This window comes from Platalea leucorodia (genome assembly GCF_965183815.1).
Source record: "Platalea leucorodia genome assembly, chromosome: 7".
Taxonomy (NCBI): Eukaryota; Metazoa; Chordata; class Aves; order Pelecaniformes; family Threskiornithidae; genus Platalea; species Platalea leucorodia.
Window position 1 is genome coordinate 14,140,442 of NC_138829.1, and position 24,498 is coordinate 14,164,939.

General features: G+C 47.6%; 1 protein-coding gene across 1 annotated transcript; it reads right to left on the bottom strand.

Annotated features, from left to right (window-relative positions):
* Nucleotides 1–708: 708 nt before the first annotated feature.
* Nucleotides 709–10,972, bottom strand: SLC25A47 (solute carrier family 25 member 47; the record flags this gene model as incomplete). The annotated part of the gene is given in 8 exon segments (XM_082316599.1): nt 709–995; nt 1,845–2,121; nt 3,098–3,109; nt 3,113–3,157; nt 3,439–3,621; nt 3,891–3,962; nt 4,271–4,314; nt 10,945–10,972. Coding segments are annotated over 8 exon segments (948 nt in total).
* Between the last annotated feature and the right edge of the window lie 13,526 nt (nt 10,973–24,498).

Genomic DNA, 24,498 nt, shown 5'->3' on the forward strand with positions numbered 1-24,498 from the left:
CCGGAAGGCGACCGATGCTGTCGGGGTTGCACAGGGAGAAATCACGTGGCTGACGGGAACCCGTGCCTGGTTTCACTTTCAATGAGGCCGTTCGTTAGTGCGGTTATGTAAACAGACTGTGGCTGCCACTCATTAAATAATGACAGGAAAAAGCAAGGAGATTTATATTTTGGCTGCTACCAAAGGGATATAATTATAGAGTACCTTGGGAAAGTTACAGCTGGGAAGGAAAAGTTGCAGCCTGAAGCACAAGTGTGTAAGTAAGTTACTCAGTGAATGCAATACAGCTGTTACATGTAAAGAGCACACACTGGATGGATAGTGTGAAAGCTTACACAAACTCCCTCCAGCTCTTGCCTTGGTTGTGAAGCTCGTTTTCTGTGCCAGTAGGAAGCAAAATGAATCCTTAACCAAAATCTCTGATCAGACTAGCAGCCTTTGAGAACAAATATTTGCAAATGTTTCAAAGGCCTAAGCAGCGCTACAGTCTAAATACATTAACGAGATAAAAGGGAGGTTGTGTGTAAGTCCAAGACTCCCTGATGAGTTTGTAATCCTATAAGAATAAAACAAAGCCGTCAGTCATCCAGCTTTGTGCTGAAATGTCCCTGCTTCTTATGCTGTCCATCAAAGGAGATGGTGTTCAGCAGTTGTTTGTGGATGTTGTGTTACAAAAAACCAATACACCTCTGAACAGAGTGGCACAAGCTATTTTTTCCTTGTATAATGGTCTGTAAGTCTCAGTACAGCTTCATACGTTACAAACACCACCATGTTCACAGGAAAGGCACGAATGCAGTTCAACCCCAGTCCTTTGAAAAGCACTTTTGCACCCTCCTTTTTCACACTTTCTCTAGCACAGTGGACAAGGCCTCTGTACTTGTGCTGGTCCGATTCATCTGTTTGCATCCGTGATTTGATGACATCCATGGGAGTAGCTAATCCCCAGGCCAGGACTCCAGCGAAACCACCAGAAAGCAGCACAACGAGGAAACCTGCAGGAGTGAAGGGAGGAGCAGTTAACTCGAGCCTTGCACTGATACGGCTACAAGCATCTCAGATTAGTTAGCTAACTTGGTTAACTTTCATGTTTTTCAGCCATTATTTTGTCCAGCTTTTACAGTTGCGAGTTTTCAGTGATCTTACACAAACCGTGTGGCCTCTCGATTTCACAGCTTACTCGTTTTTGCATACATCATGCTGGCTCATGCAGAGGCAGCATCTATTTTAACACTGTGCAAACCAGATGTGATGCAGCCTGAGAGCACTCACACCCTCTTCAGCTGGGTCTACTTCTTTTTATAATTCTCAGGAAGGTGCTCTTTGCTGAATATCACCTATTTGATCTTTTCTCAAAGTGGATAATTGGTTTTTTGGAGCCAAATCACAACCAGGAAACTTAAGTGTCTTTACATTCTGCACCTGGGCTTTATTTTCAAGCTCTGGACTGACCCTGATCCATGCTCCATGGTAGCTCCTGGGAGGTTTGTCCATGTTTCATTTCTAGTTACATAGCCTATTTCTGCATTAAGAGGATTTCATATCCGCATACTAGGCACCAGAACGTGCTGTAAACACCCCTCCCGCAGGGGGAGGAGTAGCTGTGGAGGGATAAGGCCGTGCCGGCAAAGCCCTCGCACGCAGGCTGCTGGCACCCGCGCCGGGAGGGCACAAATGGCCCCGTCGCGCCAGGAAGCAAACACACAGCAACCCCACACGAGGGCCGGATCTGGGTGAGGTTTTTATAGGTACTGGGTGATGTTTGCCGAAAGCCTGATTTCCCTCTTAGCGTGTACTAAATAAGCCATTTTTGCAGGTAATGCCAGATGCTCTACAATACCTACCTGGTTTATTTTTCCCAGCTGGTGTGAGCCAGTCGCACAGAGCAGAATAGGTAAGGAAATATATTGCAGAAGAGGAGGAATCCCTGCAGAGTAATGCAGAGCAGCCCTTGTAGAGACCCCCAAAACCTTCCTCCTTGGCGATCACCTTCAGACAGTGCAGAGATCCTCGGTACTTTGGTTTGGAAACAGGCTGGGGAGATGCGATGATGGAAGGATGTGGGTTCCTCTGAGTCTGCATGCGAACTTTAGCCACTTCACTAGGGGTCATCAACACAACCTGTAACATCAGAGGATGGTATTTTAACCCTTCCCATTTAAGCAGTGTTTTGATCCCCCTCATGCAAATTCCTTGTCTCCCGCCTTTTCAGGCAATAATATTGCCTGAAGCCAACAAGTTCCAGCCTCGTCCCCTCTGTCTGTGCTAAATCCCCCCCAGCAGCAGCAGGACATGCGTGTGATCTGCACTGTGCAGAGTGGAAGGTGAGGCAGAAATCAACAGGGGATATTAAATACCTGTAACAACTTATTAAACCAGAAAGGCATGGAAAGGGGATGTCCTCAGCTCTAGGGTAGCATACATCAAGTCTCTTGTATGTATCTATATTTGGAATCAGGGCCATAAAGACTTTAAAAAAATTAACCTGTGTTAAGTAGAGTCATTGCCTGCTAGGAAACACCTAGAAACCTGACCATCTGGACTGCTCTGTAAGAGGATTGCCTGTGACCGGGCACGCATTTCTGCCCAGCACGCCATCAGGGCGCTGGGGTGAGCTCTGCCGTGTTTGCAGCACCGACAGGCACTCACAGAAATCTGTCTGCTTATGGGAAACTGCTCCTGAATTCAGCCTCACCTCCCTGTCCTGAACCATGCATGTTTGCCAGGCAGCATCGTTGGCCAGTGATGCCCCGTTGAGTTTTGAGTCCTGACAAGGCAGTGCTGTGTACTGCCCATTTCGACAGCAATGCCGAACAGCCCTGCAATCAATCACTCCCTGGACCATGTCACCATCCATCACTGGCATGAGCTAATTTTTTCCAGGTGACAGGCTGCTCCTGCTGCCCGTGACCCCACAATCGCCAACCCCTGCTCAAAAGCTGTGGGTGAGGAAGGGCCTTTTTGTCCCTTTTTGACACCTCGATAGATGTAGGCAACCCTCGGCCATGCTGGCCTGCAGCCAGCCAGCCCTCTCCCACCGCCCAAACACCAGCCTGTGCTTTACACACTGAGTTACGTCTTCCTTACATAAACATACCATCAGAGCCACTTAGAAAGTTTGCTGCCCTGGTTGGTATTCTTCCTGTTTCTGTGTTTGCTGCCAAGGTCCATGTCATTCTTAATAGTGGGTTCTTAAGAGTTTTGGTGCTCTAAACCAAACCCAGCATGAGCTGCCTGGCAGGAGTCGGCCACGCCGCGGAGCCGACCAGCGAGGGAGCAGCGCGGGCAGAGCGTGACCCCCCTGCGAAAATAAACCCGCTAGGCTTGTTGCAGGCTCCCCTGTGGCCTCCCGGACAGAAAACATTCATTGCTTTTCCAGCTTCCTATGTTTGTGAACAAGATCTCTTGTTGTGCTTTCCCTTTTGGCTGTTTACCTACCCGGGCAGCACCGGCAGCGCCTCCGGCAAGAGAAACATCCAGCTTGGAGGGCTTCGCATCTGCAGCCCCGTATCGCAGCTTGCAGATGGTACAAAGGAAGTTTTTGTACATGCCAAATGAAACAGAAGAAATCGCCGATACTGTGAGAACTGATGCAGACACACCCTTGTAAAATCCCCAAACCTAGTTGGAAACAGGAAAAAGAACACTTTTAAGAAAGAATAGCATGAGAAAGCACCTGCCCAAAAACACTGGCCATACATCGCTGAGCCAAAACTTACTCCCATCTTACAACTCATCGAGAAAGCTAAATTTCATCCTGATCCTTCTCCCAACAAATGGTTGTATGTAACTGCTGCCTGTCCTCCCCAAACTGGCAGGCAGCTCTGCTTCTCTGAAACGAGGCTGGTATTAGGTAACTGGTATCAGCAATTCTGCTGAGAGGTACCTACTTTTTCTGTCCTGTATGTTTCCCGAATGCAATGCCAAATCCCATTGTAATGCCTCTCGGTCTGAATTCTCACCTAGGAATACAGGGGCAGCTTTAAAATGCAGGCACCAGATCAAAAAAAACAACAACAAATGTCATAGCAGCAAACTAGTTAATTAGCCCTAAAATAGCATCCCCAAACAATTTACGTTTCTTTTTTAAGAGAAAAACAACACAACCAAATAAAGTGAAATATGTTGATGTGACAAAGATGAAAGCATTATCATGGGACTGATTTCCTAAAAAGCCGGGGGGAGGGGGGGGGGGGGCGGGCGAGGAGGAGGAGCAAAAGGGCCTGTTTATTTTCAGTCTGTAGTCAAGAAATAAAGCTCCAACCCATACCTTCACTGTGTCCAGCGGATAACCCACTGCTGTGCTTAGACCACCTGAAACAGAGAGTGTATTGGAGATGGTTAGCAGTGCACATTGCTGCCCTGGTTTCGGCTGGGAGAGAGCTAATTTTCTTCTTAGTAGCTGCTATAGTGCTATGTTTTGGATTTAGGATGAGAATAATGTTGATAACACACTGATGTTTTAGTTGTTGCGAAGTAGTGCTTACACCAGTCAAGGCCTTTTCAGCTCCCCATGCTCTGCCTGGTGCACAAGAAGCTGGGAGGGGGCACAGCCGGGACAGCTGCCCCAGACTGGCCCCAGGGCTATGCCGTACCGTATGGCGTCATGCCCAGTATGTAAACTGGGGGAGTTGGCTGGGAAGCGGGCACTGCTGCTCGGGGATGGGATGGGCGTTGGTTGGCGGGTGGTGAGCAATTGCATCCTGCATTGCTTGCTTTGTATATTACTATTTTTTTTTATTATTATTATTATTATTATTATTATTATTGTTATTGTTATTACTACTACTACTACTACTACTACTACTACTACTATTTTACTTTATTTTATTTCAATTATTAAACTGTTCTTATCTCAACCCATGAGTTTTCTCACTTTTCCGATTCTCTCGCCATCCCACGGGCAGGGGGGAGTGAGCAAGCAGCTGTGTGGGGCTTAATTGCTGGCTGGGGTTAAACCACAACAATTGCGACAGCCCGTTTTCCCCCATCGTGGCAAGTCATTAGGGGAATGGCAGAAAAATGCAGCTTCAGAGCCCTGCTGTTCTTGGCACCAGACTTCTCTCAAGCTCCAGCAATGACATTTGAGCCAAGAATGACAGAGCAAAACGCGCAGATTTCTCTGCATGACCAAGGCATGCTCAGAAGAGGAATCCGAGTGTCAGGAGAAACTTATCAGGAGGAATAACACCACGATGCAAGCTGGGATGGGGGGAAACACAGAAAGTGCTGCTGCGAGGAAAGCTCTGTACACGCTGCCAGCCCTGTGGGCTCTGAGCAGCCCTCTGAAAAGGGACTCAGCAGGAACGTTGAAAGGTTGACCTGTACAATATCAAGCTCTTTCTGTTCCTCCTCTCAGCTTAGGTGGTACAGCACCTTTGGACTGTGACCAAGCACCCTCAGGTGAGGTGCAGAGCATCACCACTCACATGAAGGGTCCCTGGAGCAATTTTAGTTCTCCATGCTTGCCTTGGAAATACTAAGGAATTAAATCAGTGGTCACAAGGATATTAATAAAAGAGGGGTGGTCACAAGGATATTAATAAAAGAGGGGTGGTCCTCAAGCATTACAGGTTCTTAGAAATCTGTCTTGTTTCTTGAAGGCAGGAGAGGTACCGCTGCTGCCTTCCACATGCCAGGGACTGGACGCATCCTGGCTGCACTTTACAAAGCAAATCTACAGCCCTGGATGAGGAACTAGGGTCCATGGCACCATGCTTGACTAAGCCTCTGAAGTGCATCTCCTACGTGCGCCGAACACTGCTGCAAAAGCCTAGCAAGGAGCAAAAAGCAAAGGTTGCTTGGAGCTTTGGCAGGCTGGTGTGACACCGGGGCCAGAGGGCATGTGCAGGCACAGCACAACCAGCGGCGCAGCTCTCCGGTGAGACCACCAGCCCTCCGCCGCTCAGGGCTCAGCAGGATTAAGGGGCAGCGAAGGATTAGCGCTGGGCATGCACAAAGCCAGCGTGCTCAGCAGCACGCCCTGCACACCAGCTGACCGCAACTCCCTGCCTGCGGCAGTGACGGCATGCCCAGCATGCTGGGGGGGGGGGGGGTTGTCAGTCCTCTATGGACACCCAGGCTCATTTTGAGACCTTAAAATAGCCACTGGAGTTGGAAACAGAATAATCCTATGAGACAAAGTTACTGCCTTAATTGCAGACAAGGAGAGCAAAAGAGCTCCAACATGGACTTCTCCTGGTTGCAGTAGCAAATAGATCACCCACCATACCTGCCTTCACCTCCGCTGCATTTCTCAGCTCTGATCTAAATGCAGATACAACAGATGCCAAAGAGGCTGACCGGCTAACTTCCTCCCAATACATCAACTGCCCAGTCATCGGAGAGGAAATCAGGCTGGGGGATGACGGAGCCCTATCCATGTGAGTTATTTAGACAGAGATCAAGTTCATAAAAGTGCTGGATGAGCCCTGCGGGGAGCCAGGCAGTCATAGATACAGTGCATGTCTGGTGACTCACAGGTTGGAGACTGCCTCTCACTGAGTCGTTCTTTAAAAAAAATAAAAACCAAGATACTTAAAAATGTATTAATTGCTGTGGGCATTTCACTAGGCATGCTCACCTGCGATTACATGGCTGCTTGGGCGGTCTGGAAAGCTCTACTATGCTTTGGAATAAAGCAGCAGCGGCTGGTGTGAGTCACCAGGAGACAAGCCCGAAGTGCATTACTCAGAAGAAAACAACCAACAGCATCTTGCTTGAAGAAAAATGAGGCTTGTTCAGGAAAAATCTCTATCAAATCTGCCACCAGATAACCAGCAATGAAGATGAAAAACAGGCCAAGAAGCCACCTTCTGTATTTCAAAACCAAAATAAGATCACGTTGGTAGAGAGACGCGAGGGGGAATATGCAGGCAGAGTAATACAGCTCGAAGGAGCAATGCCTCTGGTCTGAGCAGAGTAACAACACACAAAGTCACCCGGGGCCACCTGTACTGTCCCAGATTCCCGGCCATCGGCCAGAGGCAGACTGCAAACACAGTTCCCGCCAGCCAGGGAAGAGCAGCACATAAGTCAATGTCAGCGTGACTGTGCTGAACTCAGAGGTGCGGTCCCCTGGCCCAAGAACCTGTCCCAGATGGGAGGATTTGGCATCGCATCAGTTTCAGCCTTCCTGAACCCTAGAGGCAGCGGACGCGGGCTGACCAGATGCTGGCAAAACAGGGGCACCGTGTGCCTCGCACATCTAAGCCCTGGCTTGCTCCACCAGCTCAGGAAGGCAGGAGCCTTGGCTCATGTACATCAGGTACCAAGGCTGTTTTGGATCACTGTTCAACAAGAAGTGTCCTCCTTTCTGGAGAAATTGCCCTGTTCACACATTGAGATGCAGAGGCAGCAGCAACATAGACAAAATAAAGCAGGTTTGCCCCAAATCAGGCTGTTTCCCATTGTTTCTCAGTTCTAGGGGCTGACCTTGGTGCCAGCAAGGACCAAACATCTCCACTTGGGAGGAGACCATAAGGGTAAATTCTTCACTGTTCCCACCAAAGTGGAGATGTGAGCACTTCAAACCTCCAAACAAACAACCACAATCTGCCGTGAACTGCACTCCTTAAGAGTCAAAGCACTCCAAGCAGTTATGTTTTCAGAGCTGAGGAGCTCAGCCAAGTCCATCAAAGGCTGAGGAAGAAAGGCTCTGCACAGTGTCGTACGATATAAATAGCCTGGGACAAAGATAGCATGACCCACACATGCCCTGTTTGCACAGCAGAATCAAACAAGGCCAGCAATGTATAGCATGCATACGGGAGAGGGATCTGTGGGACTCCTGCTGTGTAACACTGCACCAGCTGTGATAAAAATAAACGGTAAAACCAGGTGAATGACCTTGGTTGGGTTGTGGTGAGCCATTTTTTATGCCTACTTTATCTGAGATGTTCTCAGGTACTGTGCAGAGGTTGCGGCATCCCCTACACACGCACACACACACGCACAAGGAGTGCAGGGTCAAAACTGGATTACTCACAGTCTCTTCACAAGTCAGGCCACTTCGACCAGACAATTCAAATAAGGAGGGATCCTGGCAGGGTGGCCACCACAACGTCAAGCACCAGAGAGCAAGCAGCAGCCGTACAGAGCCCACCGGCCTGCAACAGCTCCGAGTTGCTGGCAAACGCCTGGCTGAGAGACCCAGGGAGAAGCAGGGATCGCGGTCCATGCGCTGAATGGGTAGACAGCAACTTCCAAAGACCATTACTTTGCAAAGAGCTGGGAACATAAGAAGTGCCCCATCTCCTAAACAAGCTGAACTCCATCCAGTAACATGACCATGGCAGTGGCCAGCAGGAGCTGCTTTAGCTGTAAGGACAAGGAGACAGCACGTTCCCTCCGTAGGTGGACTATTTTATCTACCCTTGGACTGCATGTGACTGGTGTGTAACCTTGCAGCAGTATGTAGAGAAGCCTGGGCCGTGCTGCAGACCCTGCTGCTCTACCACCACTGAGGGAACCTCAGCTTCCCCTTCCCAAATCTGTGCACCTGGCACAAGAGCCAAGTCATCCCCTAGTTATCGATCGCCCTAATCGTCAATACCTATCCCCTGCCATGGCCCAGGCTGCTGCTGTAGCAGGGCTAGAAAACACACATGGGATCACAGGAAAATTCAAGTTGAAAGGAACCTCAGGAGGTCTCTAGTCCAATCTCCAGCTCAGCTTTATTGGCCAGAAAGGACATCCTTATAGATGAGCTGCTTTCGAGGACATCCAGCCCCATTTGGTGGTTATTGAAAGTTTCCACAGTCACTAAGCCTGTTTCTCTCATGTTGTTTCCATCTGGAGTCACAGCAGGTCACTGTTTCCTGGGCTGAAGATGCTGAGCTTGTCCCATGGCCACAGAAGCAATAGCTCAGAGGAGATGCACAATATTTGTGCAGGTGCCTGAGCCAGGCTAGATCATTCCATGGGATTCAAAAGGGCAGCATCTCTGCTCTTTTTCAGGGGTGCTTAAGCCATGCTTTGTCCAAAACACTCTGAAAACAGATCAAGGTCACAAGAACATAATTTACTGAACAGAAACTCTGTTATTATCTGTGTTGACTCTTGAGTTGTTTGATGCACTTCAGCTGGGCTTGCAGCCTGCTTGGGAACGCAAAAACTGTTTCAGCTCTAACAAACACAAGCCATGAAATAAACTGAGTACCAAAAACATCCCAATTCTCACAGGAAAGCTGTCCCACTCCTGGAAGCTGTCACATGTCGGGGTAAGGACCATGGCCCTGAAGCCCTGCCCAGGTACCATGCACATGTCCACGGGCAAGCTCCCAGCAGGGAACAGCGTGCCAGAAAACACTCCGTCTGCCAGTGAAAAGTTGCATTATCCCCCTTAGAAAAGCGCTAAGCTGGACACAGATGACAGGATGGAAAATCTTGCTCCCAGACACCCTGAGGTCAGCAAAGCATGTTAAAACAAGCAAAGCCATTTCTGGTTCCAGCTGGAGGTCCCCAGCCTGCATCCTCACAGGCTGAGCCTGTTTCCAGGGCACCCATGGGAGACACTTGCTGCATGGCTGGGTGGCACACAATGCTGGTGCCGCACAAACCACGGCTTTGCATGGGAGCAGGGGCAGGAGGCTGAGGAGAATGGCCACTCTGAAACTGTGTTTTCAACTCTCCACTTTCCCTTGCAAAAGAACTTTATCCTTAAGTGGCTCAGATCCAACTGTGCCAACAAAAGCAAAGAAGTCCAAGCAGTGAATGCAATCGTCACTGCCCCACTACTAATGTGAAGTCTCAGAGGAGTTTTGGTGAATCGCTCCGGGATGGACATCCCGTCGCCAGCCCCAGCACAGGGTGCTCTGAAGTCAGCAAGGAAAGAGGAGGAGAAAGGCAAGCTGTTGTGGAGGGGTTGGTTATATCCTGCTCTCCCAGGAAGGATCCTTCCCGAGTAGAGTCCCCCAGTACCCCGGGAAGGCCAACACTTGGAGCAACAGGCACCTCCAGAGCTGGATGCTGCTGAGATGCCAAACCTCACCCCACTTGCACATTTTGGGTGACGAGCAATAGGGGGCCGCAGGGTAAAAGTCATTGTGGTCCTTCCCAGGAAACACACATCTGCACCAAGACCACAGGCTGCTCCCGGTGAAGGAAACTGCCAAATTTCCACAGATCTCAAAGTGAGATCTGCCATGCAGGCTTGGGCTGGGCATCTCAGCCACTGGCAGCTTTACCTGGCCTTTCTGGCAGCAGCGACCCCAAGGCTCTTGTCTTGGTATTTGATACTCTGCTAAATCTGACAAGATTTCCGAAAAGAAATGAGACCAGTGGCTACATTTTGTTGTTTAAAACAAAGTTGGGTTTGAGCACTACATGCTCTAAAAATGTCTAGAATTAAATCACACTTTTATCATTTTACTTTTTTTTTTATATAGCTAACCTACTTTCTCCCAGATCAAAGCCTGCTACGTAGCATGCCTGCACTGAAATTACCATCACAGCTGCAAATATGTCTTAACCTAAGATAATGCAAAGATCATTCATTCAAACCTTCTTCACTGCCAAAAGACCCATGCCTCTGCCCCTCCTGTCTCACAAATCGCGTCCTCAGCCCTCCAGAGCCATGACCCCAACAGCCAGCCAGGACCCCCAGGCACCAGACACGCGAGGTTTTGCTGTCCGGGCAAGACTCACCAGTTTGTATCTGCACACAACATACTCCACTTTGTCTCTTCCTATCAGAGTTTTGCCCTGTCCCGCTGCAATTAGACTGGAGGAGACTGCAGGGCAATGACCTCAGCTGACCAAATTGCAGCGCTGCCTCTCCAGCAGCTCTGTGAACCTGCTCTGATGACATTTTCCACCTAATAAAGAAGAATACACTTTTAACAAGCAGCCCCCATCAGCTCTGCCATGGAGACCTGCCCGTTAGCTGAACAAGAAGGATACAGCGATCTGCTTTCATCAACAAGCACTGCCTTATGTATTTACCTCCAATGGCCCCGGCAATGAAATCCATCCAGACTGAGCCTGCTGCCTTAATTACCCTGATTAAGCGTTAGGGAGGTAGAAGAAGAGAGGATAGCAGTTTGGTCTTTCCGGAGCCCCGCAGGTCCTTCGGAGACAGTGTGATTTGCAATATCTTCCCACTGTCTTCTCTTGCCTCCGGGGATTGTAAGCCTTGTAGACACTTGATGAATTTGTACACTGGAGGCAGAGCCGGGAAGCCTGGAGCTGTTCCAGGAACACAGTGAATAAGTAATCCCGTGAAGCCCTGCAACGCTGCACCAGAGCCGCTGTTCCCAGTGCCCTTCTGCTTGGAAAATCACAAGGGGTGGTGCCTTGCAGGGTAACTCTGGCTGTGAAGGGGCCATTCCCTGTCATACTTATTAACCCCAGAAGACAGCCTTGCACACGTGTTTGCCAGAGGACACTCTTGCCCTGCACTGTGGAGAGGTGGCACAGGTTGCACTGTATCAGACACCTCCTCCCCCCATCCCAGCCCACCCTTCCTCCTTCTGATGTAGCAGCCCCCCTTCCCATCAAGCAAAACTCCTTGTGCCCTTCCCAAGGAATTTTCCTTGGCTTTCCTAATCCACACAGCTGACCCTAAACCTCTACCCAGATCCCCACGGATTATTACCTGCTCATTGTGTATACATGTGGTGAAGCCCAGAAATGAATCCAACCACATACAAAGCGTTTGTTTCCCTTTCAGACCGCAGGGTAGTTTTCCCAGCCCCTGGAGGAGCTCTGCTTCTTCACTTCATGCTCAGTCTCCCAACGCCCTTTCCAAGGTCAGCTCCCTGCTGAGTTCAGTGGCAAAGCAGGAATCACTATTGCTGCTGCCCATGCTCCAGTGTTTTTCCCTGCAGGGGAGATGGGAGATGGATTTTGCCAGGAGACTGGTCCAGCACCTATTTTTTTCTTCCTAATTTACACCCAGCACAGGGTGGTGGTCTCAGCAGGGGAAAGAGAAAAGCATGGAGAGAGACCTGCTGGTCAAGGGGAACCAAGAACTCCAGAAAAATGCCATATTGCCTATTTTTTCACAATAGCCCTGTACCAGCAGGCTGCCACATCTACACTGCAGAGGTTAAGTTTTGCCCGGAGTAACCTGGAAACCAAAGTCCTGATGCAGTGAAGGGTTTGCCAAGTCGTGACCTGAATTGTACTCCTCTTGAAGAGGTTTCCCTGGGTCAGAGCCAAGGCACATTGGCAGCAAAGGGAAAAGAAAATTTCACGGCTGCTGCACCCCGGGTCAGCTTCACAGAGGAGCTGAGGACTTTAGTCCCCAGTGCTGTCTCCTGCACATTTCACAAGAACGTGTTTCTCACTGAAGCACATATTTTGGATAGGCTGATGTGTCAGTGACACACAGCACAGCTCAGTGTGAGGGCTCAGAGTTTCTAGGAACTGAAAATTAAAGGATTTTTAGCAACTTGCTTCACATAATTTCTTAGACGTCCTTCCCTGAACACTTTCTGTGCTGGAGAGAACAGTTTATTCCAATGTAACATCATGCAAGGACAGCAAAAACTTAAAACCAGAAGTAAAATATTATCTAGAAAGATAGCAATGTAGCTGCTAAAACACACTGGGTTACTCAGTAGCCTTCCTTGTTAGACCTGGTGACCATACAGGAGTTATTAACGGTTCATCAACAGGCTGTACGTGCCAAGTGCGGGGAAAGGTGCTGTTTCCACTTCTCCCACCTGGATACTGTCCCTGCGGGCCCCCTCCAGCAGTGGGACTGGGTGTGGGACCTGCTGCCTCAGTGACATACGGGGACAAGGACATAGTCCCCTGCGGAGGGGCAGCCCAGGAGCCTACAGCCTCCTGGTTCCTGCAGGGATCGGACAGCCTGCCGAGCCACTCCAGGCTGCGCTGCAGCAGTCCCCACCGCCTTTGGGACCGCTGCTTAGACACCACTGTTTAATATTGCTTTTCTGGGAGCCGCTTCCAGGCAAAGTGAAGAAATAAATTATATTTCCAATACGGAAGTGTTGCCATGTGTTCCCTCCCATCACATGGCCGAGCGTGTCATGGGGGAGGGATTTTTCTATGTATTGCAATGACTGGTGCAATATCAGCAAGAAAATAGACTGGCTGGCATGTCACACTGGCTGACTAAAGTGTCAGGGCTAATAAGTATTTCCCACAAAATGTCACAAGACCAAGCAAAATTTCTACCTCCTTTAGCTAAGCTGGACAGCTCAAGGGGAATCTTCCTCATGAAACCTTCTGAGATTGTAAAAAAAAAAACCAAACAAACAAACAACCCAAAAACCTTCCCTTTGCAACAGAAAATTAACCCTTTTTTATTCTTTTAACCTTCATTCACACCAATGCTTCTATCAAAATGTTAATTTGCTTTATATAGCACAAAGCTGACTCCAGATTCAAGTATTTTGATAACCTTCTGATATTGGTTTCAGTCACTTCAATGAGGTATACCGGGAGAAGTCACGTTTTCCACTGGATTGGAATTGCTCTGCAAACAGAGGCTGTTCAGAAGGTGGCCATCTGAAAGAAGAACATTTTGGGGCTTGAGACGTTTCACCTTGTCCCGTGAAGGTGTCACTGGGGGCAGCTGGCTCTGGAGGAATGCACGCACACAGCTACCTCGGGGACATTTGCCTCGACGGGGGCTTAGCAGGGTAACACGAGCCCCAGGCAAACACAGTCGCCACTCCTATAGTCTCCAGTCCTTTGCTCCCGGTGTCTGGCCAGGACTTAGGGGCACATAGCACCCACTGCCGCGCTCATCAGCTGTGTGCGACCCACTCAGCCCAGCTGCCGTGCGACGGCAGCAAGGGCAGAGCCTTCTGGAAGAGGAGCCCCGTGCAAGTGTTGAAGTGTTCGCATGTGAGCGAGTACAGGGGAAGATTTAATTCAGTGTGAAGGAAACCCTATCTGAGAAATGCAAACTGTGTTACTGCATTTGCTGTTACTTGTTGGCATGCCCCGAACAGTACAGACCAGCTCCCCGCTAAAGAGAGCGATCCTCAAGGCTCCCTTACCAGGACTCCTCCTAGAGACGTAGAGTCTTTGAGGTCTCACTGTCCTTCGTGCCCTGCTGAAGGAGCTTCCTCCTTCATCCCTTCTTCCCCAGGTTTCAGAGATACACCAGCTCTCAGATACCAGCCTCATTAGAAACACTTACCAGAATCCAGCCCCACAATCCCACAGGTCAACAGAGACAGCCGAAAAAATCCAGCCTAAAGAAATCTTGAATTATCAGGAAGATCTTCAAGATCAAATACGAGTCATTCCTGTCACCCTTTGACACAACGTCCAAGGACTGACAGTGATCCCTACTAGTCCAGCTTGTAAAGAAATGCCATGGTCCAGATCTATGCAGGGGTGAGCAAAAGTGCCTGGTCTCAACCCAGGTGGTCTTCTCAAAGCATGCCCTGGGAATGACACACGAAACGCACGCTTTGAGCCCCACAAGGGATAGTACTCCACTAGAAATAAATAACTCACAAGTCCTTTCCTCCAGTAGCAAACTGTTTAAGAGTGATTTGTTCAAAATGGGTGAATTTCACAGGGGATTTTGAGAAAGCAGAGTGTGGAAGGTGCTGTCAGATGTAAAGACGGATCTGACGATATGAAGCAATCTGAAGGAAATTATGAATCTAAGTGACAGAAAAGCGAGGCAGGCCTTAATTTTGCACAGCATGCGATGGATGAAACACTCCATTTTCCTCACAGGAGGAGGCAGCTGTCTGCCCACCCAGGCAGAGAGAACTGCTCCACGGCTAAAGCAGCAGCAGGGTTAGAGGACTGGTACAAGTGTATGGAGCAAAAGAAAAGGTGGAGAAGGAGACTTCAGGTAGGTAAAAAATGTTAAGTAACATCTTTTAGGTGAGACAAAAAAGCAGGGGGATCTCTTTACCCCTCTCTTTCCACAGATCCCTCCCAGGACATTACCAACTCCATTCGTCCTGCAAAGCAAAAGAGAAGCGTGTCCTCCTTTGCCTCTGCAACCACCTCGTCGAGCCAGATTTGCTGAGAAAATGTTCCTGCCTTGTTTCCTGCCATAGCATGCTGCATTTTCTTTGCGCTATGCGATATCACCCTCACATGCATATCCATAAATTCCCATCCAATTTATTTTGGAAAAATCCTTGACTGAAGAGACTGTTCAAAGAGCGTTACCCCGCTACGTCACCGGGCTGTTTGCACATTGCGGAACAGGAAAGAGCGACACCAGCAATACTGAGCTGGCAGAGCCTGACGCTTGGCTTGCGGGGTGGTGGGTGGAAAGGGGGGTGGAACCTCCTGGCTCCAGCTGTGTTAGGATTTTCGAATCAAAAAGTGTCTCATTGTCCTTTATCTCAGGTACTAATGAAAAACCAATAATTCCAAGGACTCAAACATTCGCAGCAGGAATTTCACAGCAAACCAAACAAAACCAGTAAGGAAACCACTCCGAGCATTGCCAACTGCATCGCTTTTAGCCAGGGATAAGTGATCAGTGATTTCACTTCTGTAAAGCTGACATAAGGCTGTAATGTTTCTAAACACATTTCCAAGGGAAGAGAAGATGTTAGATTTCCAAGGGGATTGAAGATGATTGTAGTAATTTAAGAAGTGATGCAGATTTTCCATGTGGCTTTCGGCACATCACTCAATCTCCCTATACCTAAACTTGGCATCAGCACAACCAGTGTGCTGTGTGTGTCCACTGCCATGAAGTCACTGCAAGGATTCGGGCATTTCTCAGAGAGCCACAAGTCTCTGTTCAGGAGTAAATCCTGGGAAAAGGTGGAAGTAACAACATTAGCACCCACCCTACGCAAACACTCACATGAATATATATATATATATATATAAAAAAGATATAAATATATATTTATATATATATTAAAAATGGCATTGCTCTCATGGTTCTTTCTAAGTGTTATGTAACTCTCCCGCCTAAACTCTAATCTTTACAATACGAAAGAGGAAATGTGACAGTGCACCACCTCAGTCAACTCCCGTAAAGGATTTTATACCAGCCAACATTGCTAGCACTTTGGAAGGACTCCTGGCTGTGATGGAGCGAGAGGATGTCAGGACTGTTATTGACTTTTGGATTGCATTTTGAGCCTCTTTCCAACCTCTTGCACATTTTATGCACTTTAATGGACAGAAGATGTAGTCAGTGACCTGGCAGCAGGCTTGGAGAGCCAGGAGTGGAGGGAGGCACTCACCTTCCCCGCCTCCTCTTCCCCACCACTCAGTAATCTACTCTTTATTTGTCATTATAATATTAATATACAACCCTCAATCTTTTCAGCAGGGGTAGTTCAGATGTTAGGCAGTAAAACATAGCTGCTGTGGTAGGAACAGTGACAAGCCCCAAATCCACTGATGATGCCGTTGTAGTACCAGTGCTCTCTCCAGAGTCTGTGGCTCTCTATCTTTTTCTCCAATATTCTCAAACTCTGTCTCCCTCAGATCTCTGCTGGACACCAGTGAAAAAATGTATGAGATGCTGCATCATTCTGACTAGCCAACAGTCTTTCTTCCCTTTGGAACTATCTGATTTGATGGGATTTAATAACCTCGGAGCTACTTGGAAATTTGGAAGAAAATCAGCTCTAGAACTATAAAGCATTATTATTTAGGACTTCGATATCAGCTGCTAAAATCATGTGGGAAAGATTGTCATAAAGATACTTAACTGGCAAACCTGGCACCAATAGTTCAGAAAAGAGAACTTTTTTGAAATACCAGCATTATTATGAACTTATGTTAAGAGGGGATATATACAAAAGAATTTAAGATTTTTTTATCTTGCAGGAGTGGAAAACAAGTGAAATTACACTGGATTAATTAATGCATTCAAGCAAAACCAAAGCATCTCCCTTAAAAATTCTGCTACAAAGCAAGTTTAATTTCAGTACAGATCCCCATATTGCTGGGGCCAAAGAGCTATTGATACCCATGCTAGCTTGATCAATACTAATTCGGGGATCTCTGCTGTAAATCTTTGTAAGCAGTGTGAACAGTCCTAGTAGAAATATAGACCCATTTAATCAGCAAACGTTCAATTCTGTACCTCCAACATTAACGTGATTTTTTCCGTGGGCTCAAGCTGGAGAAAAATCTGAGGTCTAAGCCAGAAGTTTCCATAGCTTTTTCAGTAGCACCCCCAGCATCAGCAAAGAATATCCAGACAGTATGCTCTCTGAATATCATATGAAGCTCACAGCCTCACTTATCACTCTCGTCTTTTCCCTGGCGTTAGTTCAGGAGTCGAATGAGCACCCATCTTGCAGAGCACTTGGGAAGTTTCTGCAAAGGCACATTAGTCATTCTGCCAAGCCTGTTCTTTCAGTTTCTAAGAAATGGGTGCCTTTCCTGTATGACTAGTGCAACAACAAACATATTCCACATGACAGCTGGAAGCCAATATATGACCCCGGAGGAGGTGCCTTGAAGACAGGCCAAAATTTTAAAAATATTGCTGTACATGAACCTTAGTGGTGTTGCCTCACAACATATTCCTGCTGGTTTTGGCTATGTCTTCTCATTCATTACTGATTGGTGCATCGTACTGTGTCTGTACACTGTTGAATAACTTAGCATTTAGATTCAGCTGGAGACCTGGTCTCCCAGTTGTTAACTTTGCATGTGGATACAAACTGTGCCAGAAGATTTCAAGTACATGGTGAAAGTATATTTGTATAGCTGTTGGCAGTGAAAAAAACATTTGCCTCACAGAAATGTTCCTCTAAGAACAGGGTGGCTTAAAAACAAAGACAGGAAGCAGGTAGAGGAGGTTCTCCTCCTAGCTCTGCCTCCTGTTCCCCTAGGACAAATCAGTTTTACCACTTACCTTATCTATGAAATGGGCATAACTGCACATTTTTACTTCACAGAAACAGCCTGAGGCTTAGGTTATATTGTCTGTAAATCCAGACTGGAAAATGCTATAAAGATGCCAACTACTGAGTTTTTAGCTTCCTTTTCTGAATGATTTCCCAACAGTTTTTGCTCACTGTCACCAGCCACAAGTATATTTGTTGAGTGACTAATATGCAGAGGGAGAGATGGGTAAAGCTGCTTGGCTGATAGATAGTTACTAATTCAGGTAACTGGACTCAGTGCCCACTCTCTTATCTCAGCGTGCCTCTTCGTGGTCACTGGCGTCTTAAAACTATGCTGCCAAATAGCTTAGCAATTGGGTTCTGCTGGAGACCTGCTCTCTGTATAGCCAACTGCATGCGCACGCAAAGTCTTCTGGTCTTCTCCAAGGGAGGCCAGCAGCAAAGAAACTCACTCCACCTGCAGCAAACATAAGAGGACATAGTCCTCATAATATTTCAGGTACTTTGGACTCAGGTCCTTCCCCAAATACACATAACAAAATAATTATCTTAGCCATCATAGTACCAGCACAGCCCAGAGAAAAAAGAAGATGGGACCTATGAAGAGAGAAGAAAAGACCCAGTATGGGGGTGTGTTTGTGTAGGTCTGCCCTCTCCAGCCTGCTGACTGCTTAAAAGAAACATGACAGCAGAGGAAAAGACTCAGCAGTTTAGTTAACGGAACTCAAAGCATACATTAATCTTTGAAATTAAAGGTAATGCCAAGGAAAGGACTTTGGACTAACACCTGTAGGCAGCTTTTTCCCATTTTTCAGTCTGTTCAGTTCTCATCTGCTTCCAGGGAAGCACCCAGGGGGGCTGGCTATGGACTTGTATGTCAAACAAAGCACAAGACAACTGACTATGAACAGGGATGGATACTTCCTCAGAGTGATCATAGACGTTGTTGACTGTTTTAAGTGCAGGTTATGCTTCTTCCTCTTGCCTTCTCCAACAAGCCCATATATTTAAAACCAATAACCCAACTAAAAACACTCCTCCGCATACACAATACACATGGAGCAGAGGCTGAGACAAAGAACAGAAGGTGCATGTCAGAACTTGGCCACTTCTGCTTAAAATGATGAGGGTCAGGATTGCCAGAAGATATGTGTGCCCAGTAATACAAATGTTTCCACTTTATCAGGATAAAGCATGGAAAGTTGGAGCTACACCAAACTTGTCAGGGCACTTTACAATTTATGGCATACTAAGCCACTCCCTTCCTGCAGCACGTCTCTGTCTCTGCCTTTCTCAAGCTCAACACCTCAGGTATTAGCTTAGACAGTTGTTCATCAGCCAGGTTCATGATTTCCCTTGGAACAGATGGGGTCTCACATTGTGGGATCCTGACCAGGACATTTTGGGGGATCACAAAGCCCCTACCTATCAGCAGATCTATAAGCAAAGCAGCTCTGTTTCAACAGCACCTGACTCTTCTACAAATGCATCAGTTACATCTCATGCTTTGAAAGACCAGTCTTATCAAGGGATTTTATCAGGCTGGGAAGTTTCAACATTTGATATACAGTACTTTGAAGCCAGTGGGATAATAACGTCAGAGAATACACTAAAGCCACCCAAGGTCATAAAGTTAATGGATAATAAAGGCATCTAGTCCCCGATGAATAAAGCCTTAGCTGCTCCGTCTTCAAAGACAGCGGCATCCTGAGGATCTGGAGTATCCTACTGACCTGACTGAGTAACATAACATGGAGTGTGGCAATGAGTACAAGTGGGGAAATGAATACAACAGTGTTTAGGAAAACAAAGAAAATAAATAGACTCGAATCCACACAAAGGTATTCAGTGAATTCACCTGGAGAAGAATCTTTTTCAAATACTGGGTGTTTCCACAGAGCAGCTCAGCTTCTAAGTTTTTCTGTGTACTTAACATTGTGCTGCAATATTTCTCTCATTTCACCATTTGGATTTATTTGTTGCTGCTTTATATGGTCAGCCATTCGGTGAAGCACTACCTGATCTTCAAACCTGGTTGTGCTGGACTGCAGTCTCTGGCAAATGCAAGGTTTTCCCTGCAAGCAGTTTGCTAGTGTAAATGTAACGTTCACACGGCTGCATGCACATGGTCTAAATGTCACCTAGATTCACATCATAAACAGGGCACAGAGAGAAAGCCGCCACCCCAAAGAGTCTTTGAAGATTGATCCAGGGACCCCAAGTAGGTGCTAGGAAGGAGAAGCTCAAAATCCAGTCCCAGCTCAAAATAAAAAGAGAAACTGATGCATTTTTCTGGGTGACGTGATGAGTACCGAAGTTGTGATGATGCAGCAGTGCATTACCTGAGAAGATAAGGAAAGGGCTGAGGGCAGAAGGCTGTATGAAAGGAAATTCTCCTGCCAGGTAGTCCCAGAGCTGGCCAAGCCCCAGTGAAGCAAAGGGGAGGCCCCCTCATCCACCACTCTCCACATCCTAGGTGGGACATGTCTACTGGGACACGGCCAATTGTCGATGCCAAATTCACAAGCAAACAGAAAGATTTCGAAACACCTGAGTCAACAATGTGTATTTGATTGCATGCCATTGCCACTAGAATTTCTACAAGTTTATCACAACTCCACATTTCTGTTCCTTTCCTACTTCACTCTGCTTTTGCCCTTTCTCTTCATGTTTCATTTACCTGCAGCGTTAATTCTGCCCTGCTGCTTCTTTACTCTCCTCCTTATTCTCTTCCCCGCTGCCCCCCAGTCTCCCAGTTCCCTTTCCCGGGTTTCTGTTCAGGCTCCCCTTCTCCAAGACCTTCCCTGGGTGCCATCAAGGGCAGCAGGTGGCCGACAGAGTCACTTCTCGCCACGAGAACGAAGGGAAACCTTCTCTCCTATCTCGTCCCTCCAGCATCACCTGCAAAGCCTCTTCCACCTGAACTGCCACCATTCAGACCTAAAAGGCAACGGGATGAAGGGAAGAGGGTCTTTGAAGGATGACATTAAATTATGACTTTAACCTTTTCTCTCAGCCATGTGGCAGTACTGCTGCTGTACATGCTGGTAGGTCCTGCATGTTTCCCAAGCCACTGTCAGCTCTTTCTTTTCTGCTTTGTCTATCTGATGAGCCCACATTTCACAGCCCCTGACCCAGCAGGGAAGCTAAATGCTCCCAAAGAAGAAGAAAGCAGGGAAAGCACAGCCCCTCACTCCAGCTCTCTAGGGGATGCATCCCAGCCAGTTGTAAGTTGTGTGGATCCGTCTCAGCAGAATAAAAGGAAAGGCGGTCACAGCTGAGCTGAATCTATGGAGCCTGAAGGGCACAAGTCTGAGTCACGCTCTGAGCCGGACACAAGATCAGACGCAGCTTTTGAACTAGTTAGTAAAACAGCCTGAGTGAAGAGGAAAACCATTACATCTGGGTCTCCTTGAGTGTCAGGTTAGCTCTCCTCTCCAAAACTGTATCTGTACTGCCCACATAAGGCCCTGGATCAACAGGCAAAATGTCTGGCCTAAGTAATGCTACCAACTTGTAAGAGCTGTATGACTTCCTTGCCTTTATCACAAAGCTTCTATGGAAGCCACACACAAATATAAGCATCTATATTGGCTCACTGTCCCCCCCACATACAAGCTTAATAAAAACTCCTCTACATTCATAAAACGTTGCCTCACAAGTGTAACTTGAACTGAAAACAAAACAAAACCCCAAGCAAGAAAAAATGAACAAAAGGGAAACTCCCCAGTGGGGCCAAAGCCATGCTCATTCCTTAGCGAACCAGCCCTTCAGATCTCAGACTTTATCCCAACGAGCCCTTGATGTTCTCTGTGCTAATTTATAAAGCGCCCCTCCGCCCCCTTTGAAGTACATGCCTGCTGCAGTGGGGTTCAGCAGCATTGAATAAAGCTTATTTGAACAGTTCAAGAATGCAGGAACAAGACAGGCCTTTGCAGATTGCAGCAACCTGGGAGGGGCTGCTCAAACATCGACAGCAAGACGAGAATTCAAGTGATCTTGACAAACTGGAAAAACAATCTGAAAAAAGCAATTTCGCACGGACAGCTAGGAATGACTATGCAGAAAGAAACTGTGCAAGTACAAGACAGGGAACATTGTGGCACACAGCTGATCTACGGAAAAGGGTTTGGGGCACATCACGTGTCACAGGCTGCCCATAAGTCAATGATATCACGTTATGTTATGTAACTGTATGTTATGTTTATGTTATGTCATGTCATGTCATGTCATGTGAGGACAGGACTCTTGCCTATATCTGATCTCATATTCAGAAATAAGAACAAGAGTGTTACCTGCAAATACCCAAGGTAATCTCCCATTAGTCACTCAGCCAAGGCCTTAGGGGTCAGTTCAAGGAACTCCAGATCAACTCGGGGGGTAAGAAGAATCAGTGATCAAAAGATACTAATTAATATAATTAAGATTTGAAACTGTCTTCAGACAACCTAAAAGGTGCCTGCAAAGAGAGAGGAAATAAATTGTTTTTCCTGTCCCTTGTGGGCGAACATTAAAATTACAAAACACTTCTGGTGGAGGTGATTTCTCTGAGGCAGATTGTCTGGGAGATCAGAGGATTTGAATAACAGATTAAAACCACTTTGGCCAGGAATGTTTTAGGCCAAGCTGATGCTTCCAAGGCTTGTGCCAGAAGACAGATGCATATAACATCTGGAATTTCACCTGCAGAGCTGTGTGCAGGATCGCAGTTCCTCTTGCACATGCCACAGCGGACAAGATGCCCAGAAAGTCATGTCCACCTCTACTTGGAGAAAATGTTTAAGGAAAAAGGACTGACTGGGGCTTCCCGCCTGATTTCCAGGACTGGCTGCAGCTGTATGGATTCGGCGAGGTCTAAGGTCCCCGTTAGGATGTAGAACGGTGTGTAACGCAGCAGGACAGGGCAGCTCCCAAAGCCATTGGTGCTGCGGCAAAGGGCAGGGCCAGCCCCCCTACCTGCTCTCTGATACCAGCTGGTTCTCCCCAGGTGGGACAGCTATGTGCACCAGGGAAACCAAAGCATCCCGGAGACACATGGGTGCTAGATTTGGTTTGACAGTGTCTAGAAATCAGAAGGAACCCAGCTGACTGCTGGGTTGGAAGAAGATACAGGGAAGGTCAGGGATTCATTCAACCCTTTGCATTTCCATCTTATCTGCTTGTTAATAGTAATGATGGTCCAAGAGCTGCTAAATCTGGGGCAGGTTCTCAGGATTTTCTGTAGTAGTAGTTTCAGACCTCCTTGGAGACATCCTTGTCTTTGTTCATTTGTTTGTGTGTTTTCTTTGCGCAGAAGGTAAAAGCTGACTTCGTTTTTAATACGCTATTCCAATGCAAGATTTTATTGGCTTTGTATTGAGCTGCTGCTTCACCTAGAAAAGCACTGCCATACCACAGAAAGCAATGCAAAAAAAAAAAAAAAAAAAAAAAAAAGAAAGAAAAAGATAAAAATCCAGCTGCTTTTCCATTCTGCTTCTGGAACATACTCTTTAAAAGCTGACTTTGCAGGCCCTGAAGAGATCATGTTACTCTAAACAAAGCTCGAATAGGCTACTTACTGTTCTATGCCAGTGGTATTCCCCTTTCTCAGCTGAAATAACAAGCAGCTTCAACAGGGCTCCCTCTTGAAACTGTCAACAGCTTGAGTTTCCCATTTAAAGGTTCTGGCATCAGGGCACTTTGAAGCAAGGTACCGTTAGTAGCAGAGTTAATACAAAATGAGAAAAGCCTGCAGGGAGGGGAGAAGTCTCTTCTGCAGGGTGAAGCACAACAGCAATGTATAAGACCGAGATCCAGTGCTCTGCCAAGCCCCATGGGCAGCAGGCTACTGATTTGTGGCCTTGACCGTCAGAGGTGGGGTCTCATCCCCGCATTTGCAGCTGAGCCACGGGGGCAGCGGTTAGCACAGAGCCCACATCTGTTGGCGCAGCCCTTTCTCTCTTCTCTGGGACAGCACTGGGTGGAGGAGTCTGGTTATGAAATCACAGAATGGGGTGGGTTGGAAGGTGCCTTTAAAGATCAGCCAGTCCAAGCCCCCTGCCATGGGCAGGGACATCTTGCACTAGACCAGGTTGCTCAAAGCCCCATCCGACCTGGCCTTCAACACTTCCAGGGATGGGGCATGCACAGCTTCTCTGGGCAACCTGCTCCAGTGCCTCACCACCCTTATAATAAAAAATTTCTTCCTTCTATATAATCTAAATCTACCCTCTTCTAGTTTAAATGGCTACTCCTTGTTCTACCACTACAGGCCCTGGTAAAAAGTCTCACTCCATCCTCCTAAGCCCTTTTTATGTATTGAAAGGCCAGAGTAAGGTCTCCCCAGAGCCTTCTCCAGGATAAACAACCCCAACTCTCCCAGCCTTTCTTCATAGCAGGGGTGTTACAGGCATTTCACCCCTACTAAAAGGAGGCACCCCCTCCAAAGCCCTCACGACATCAGCTCCGCAGGTTTTCCGACAACCAGGATGCCTGACCCAGAAAGCGAGACATTCCCGGACAGCCTCCCTGAACAACTCCGGGGCTATTGATGCTCCGCCGGAGGGATGCTCTGCCCAACACCCACCCCACACACCTTCCCAGCCTCCAAAATTTCTTTCTGCCTTGATTTCTGGTTAATTCTTCAGATGTAGCTGCAAAAAAGAAGGGAAAGGGGTTTTTTTGGGGGGGGGCGGAGCCGCGGAAGGGGCGCCCAGCGCCGTACCGGCGCTGGGCGCCC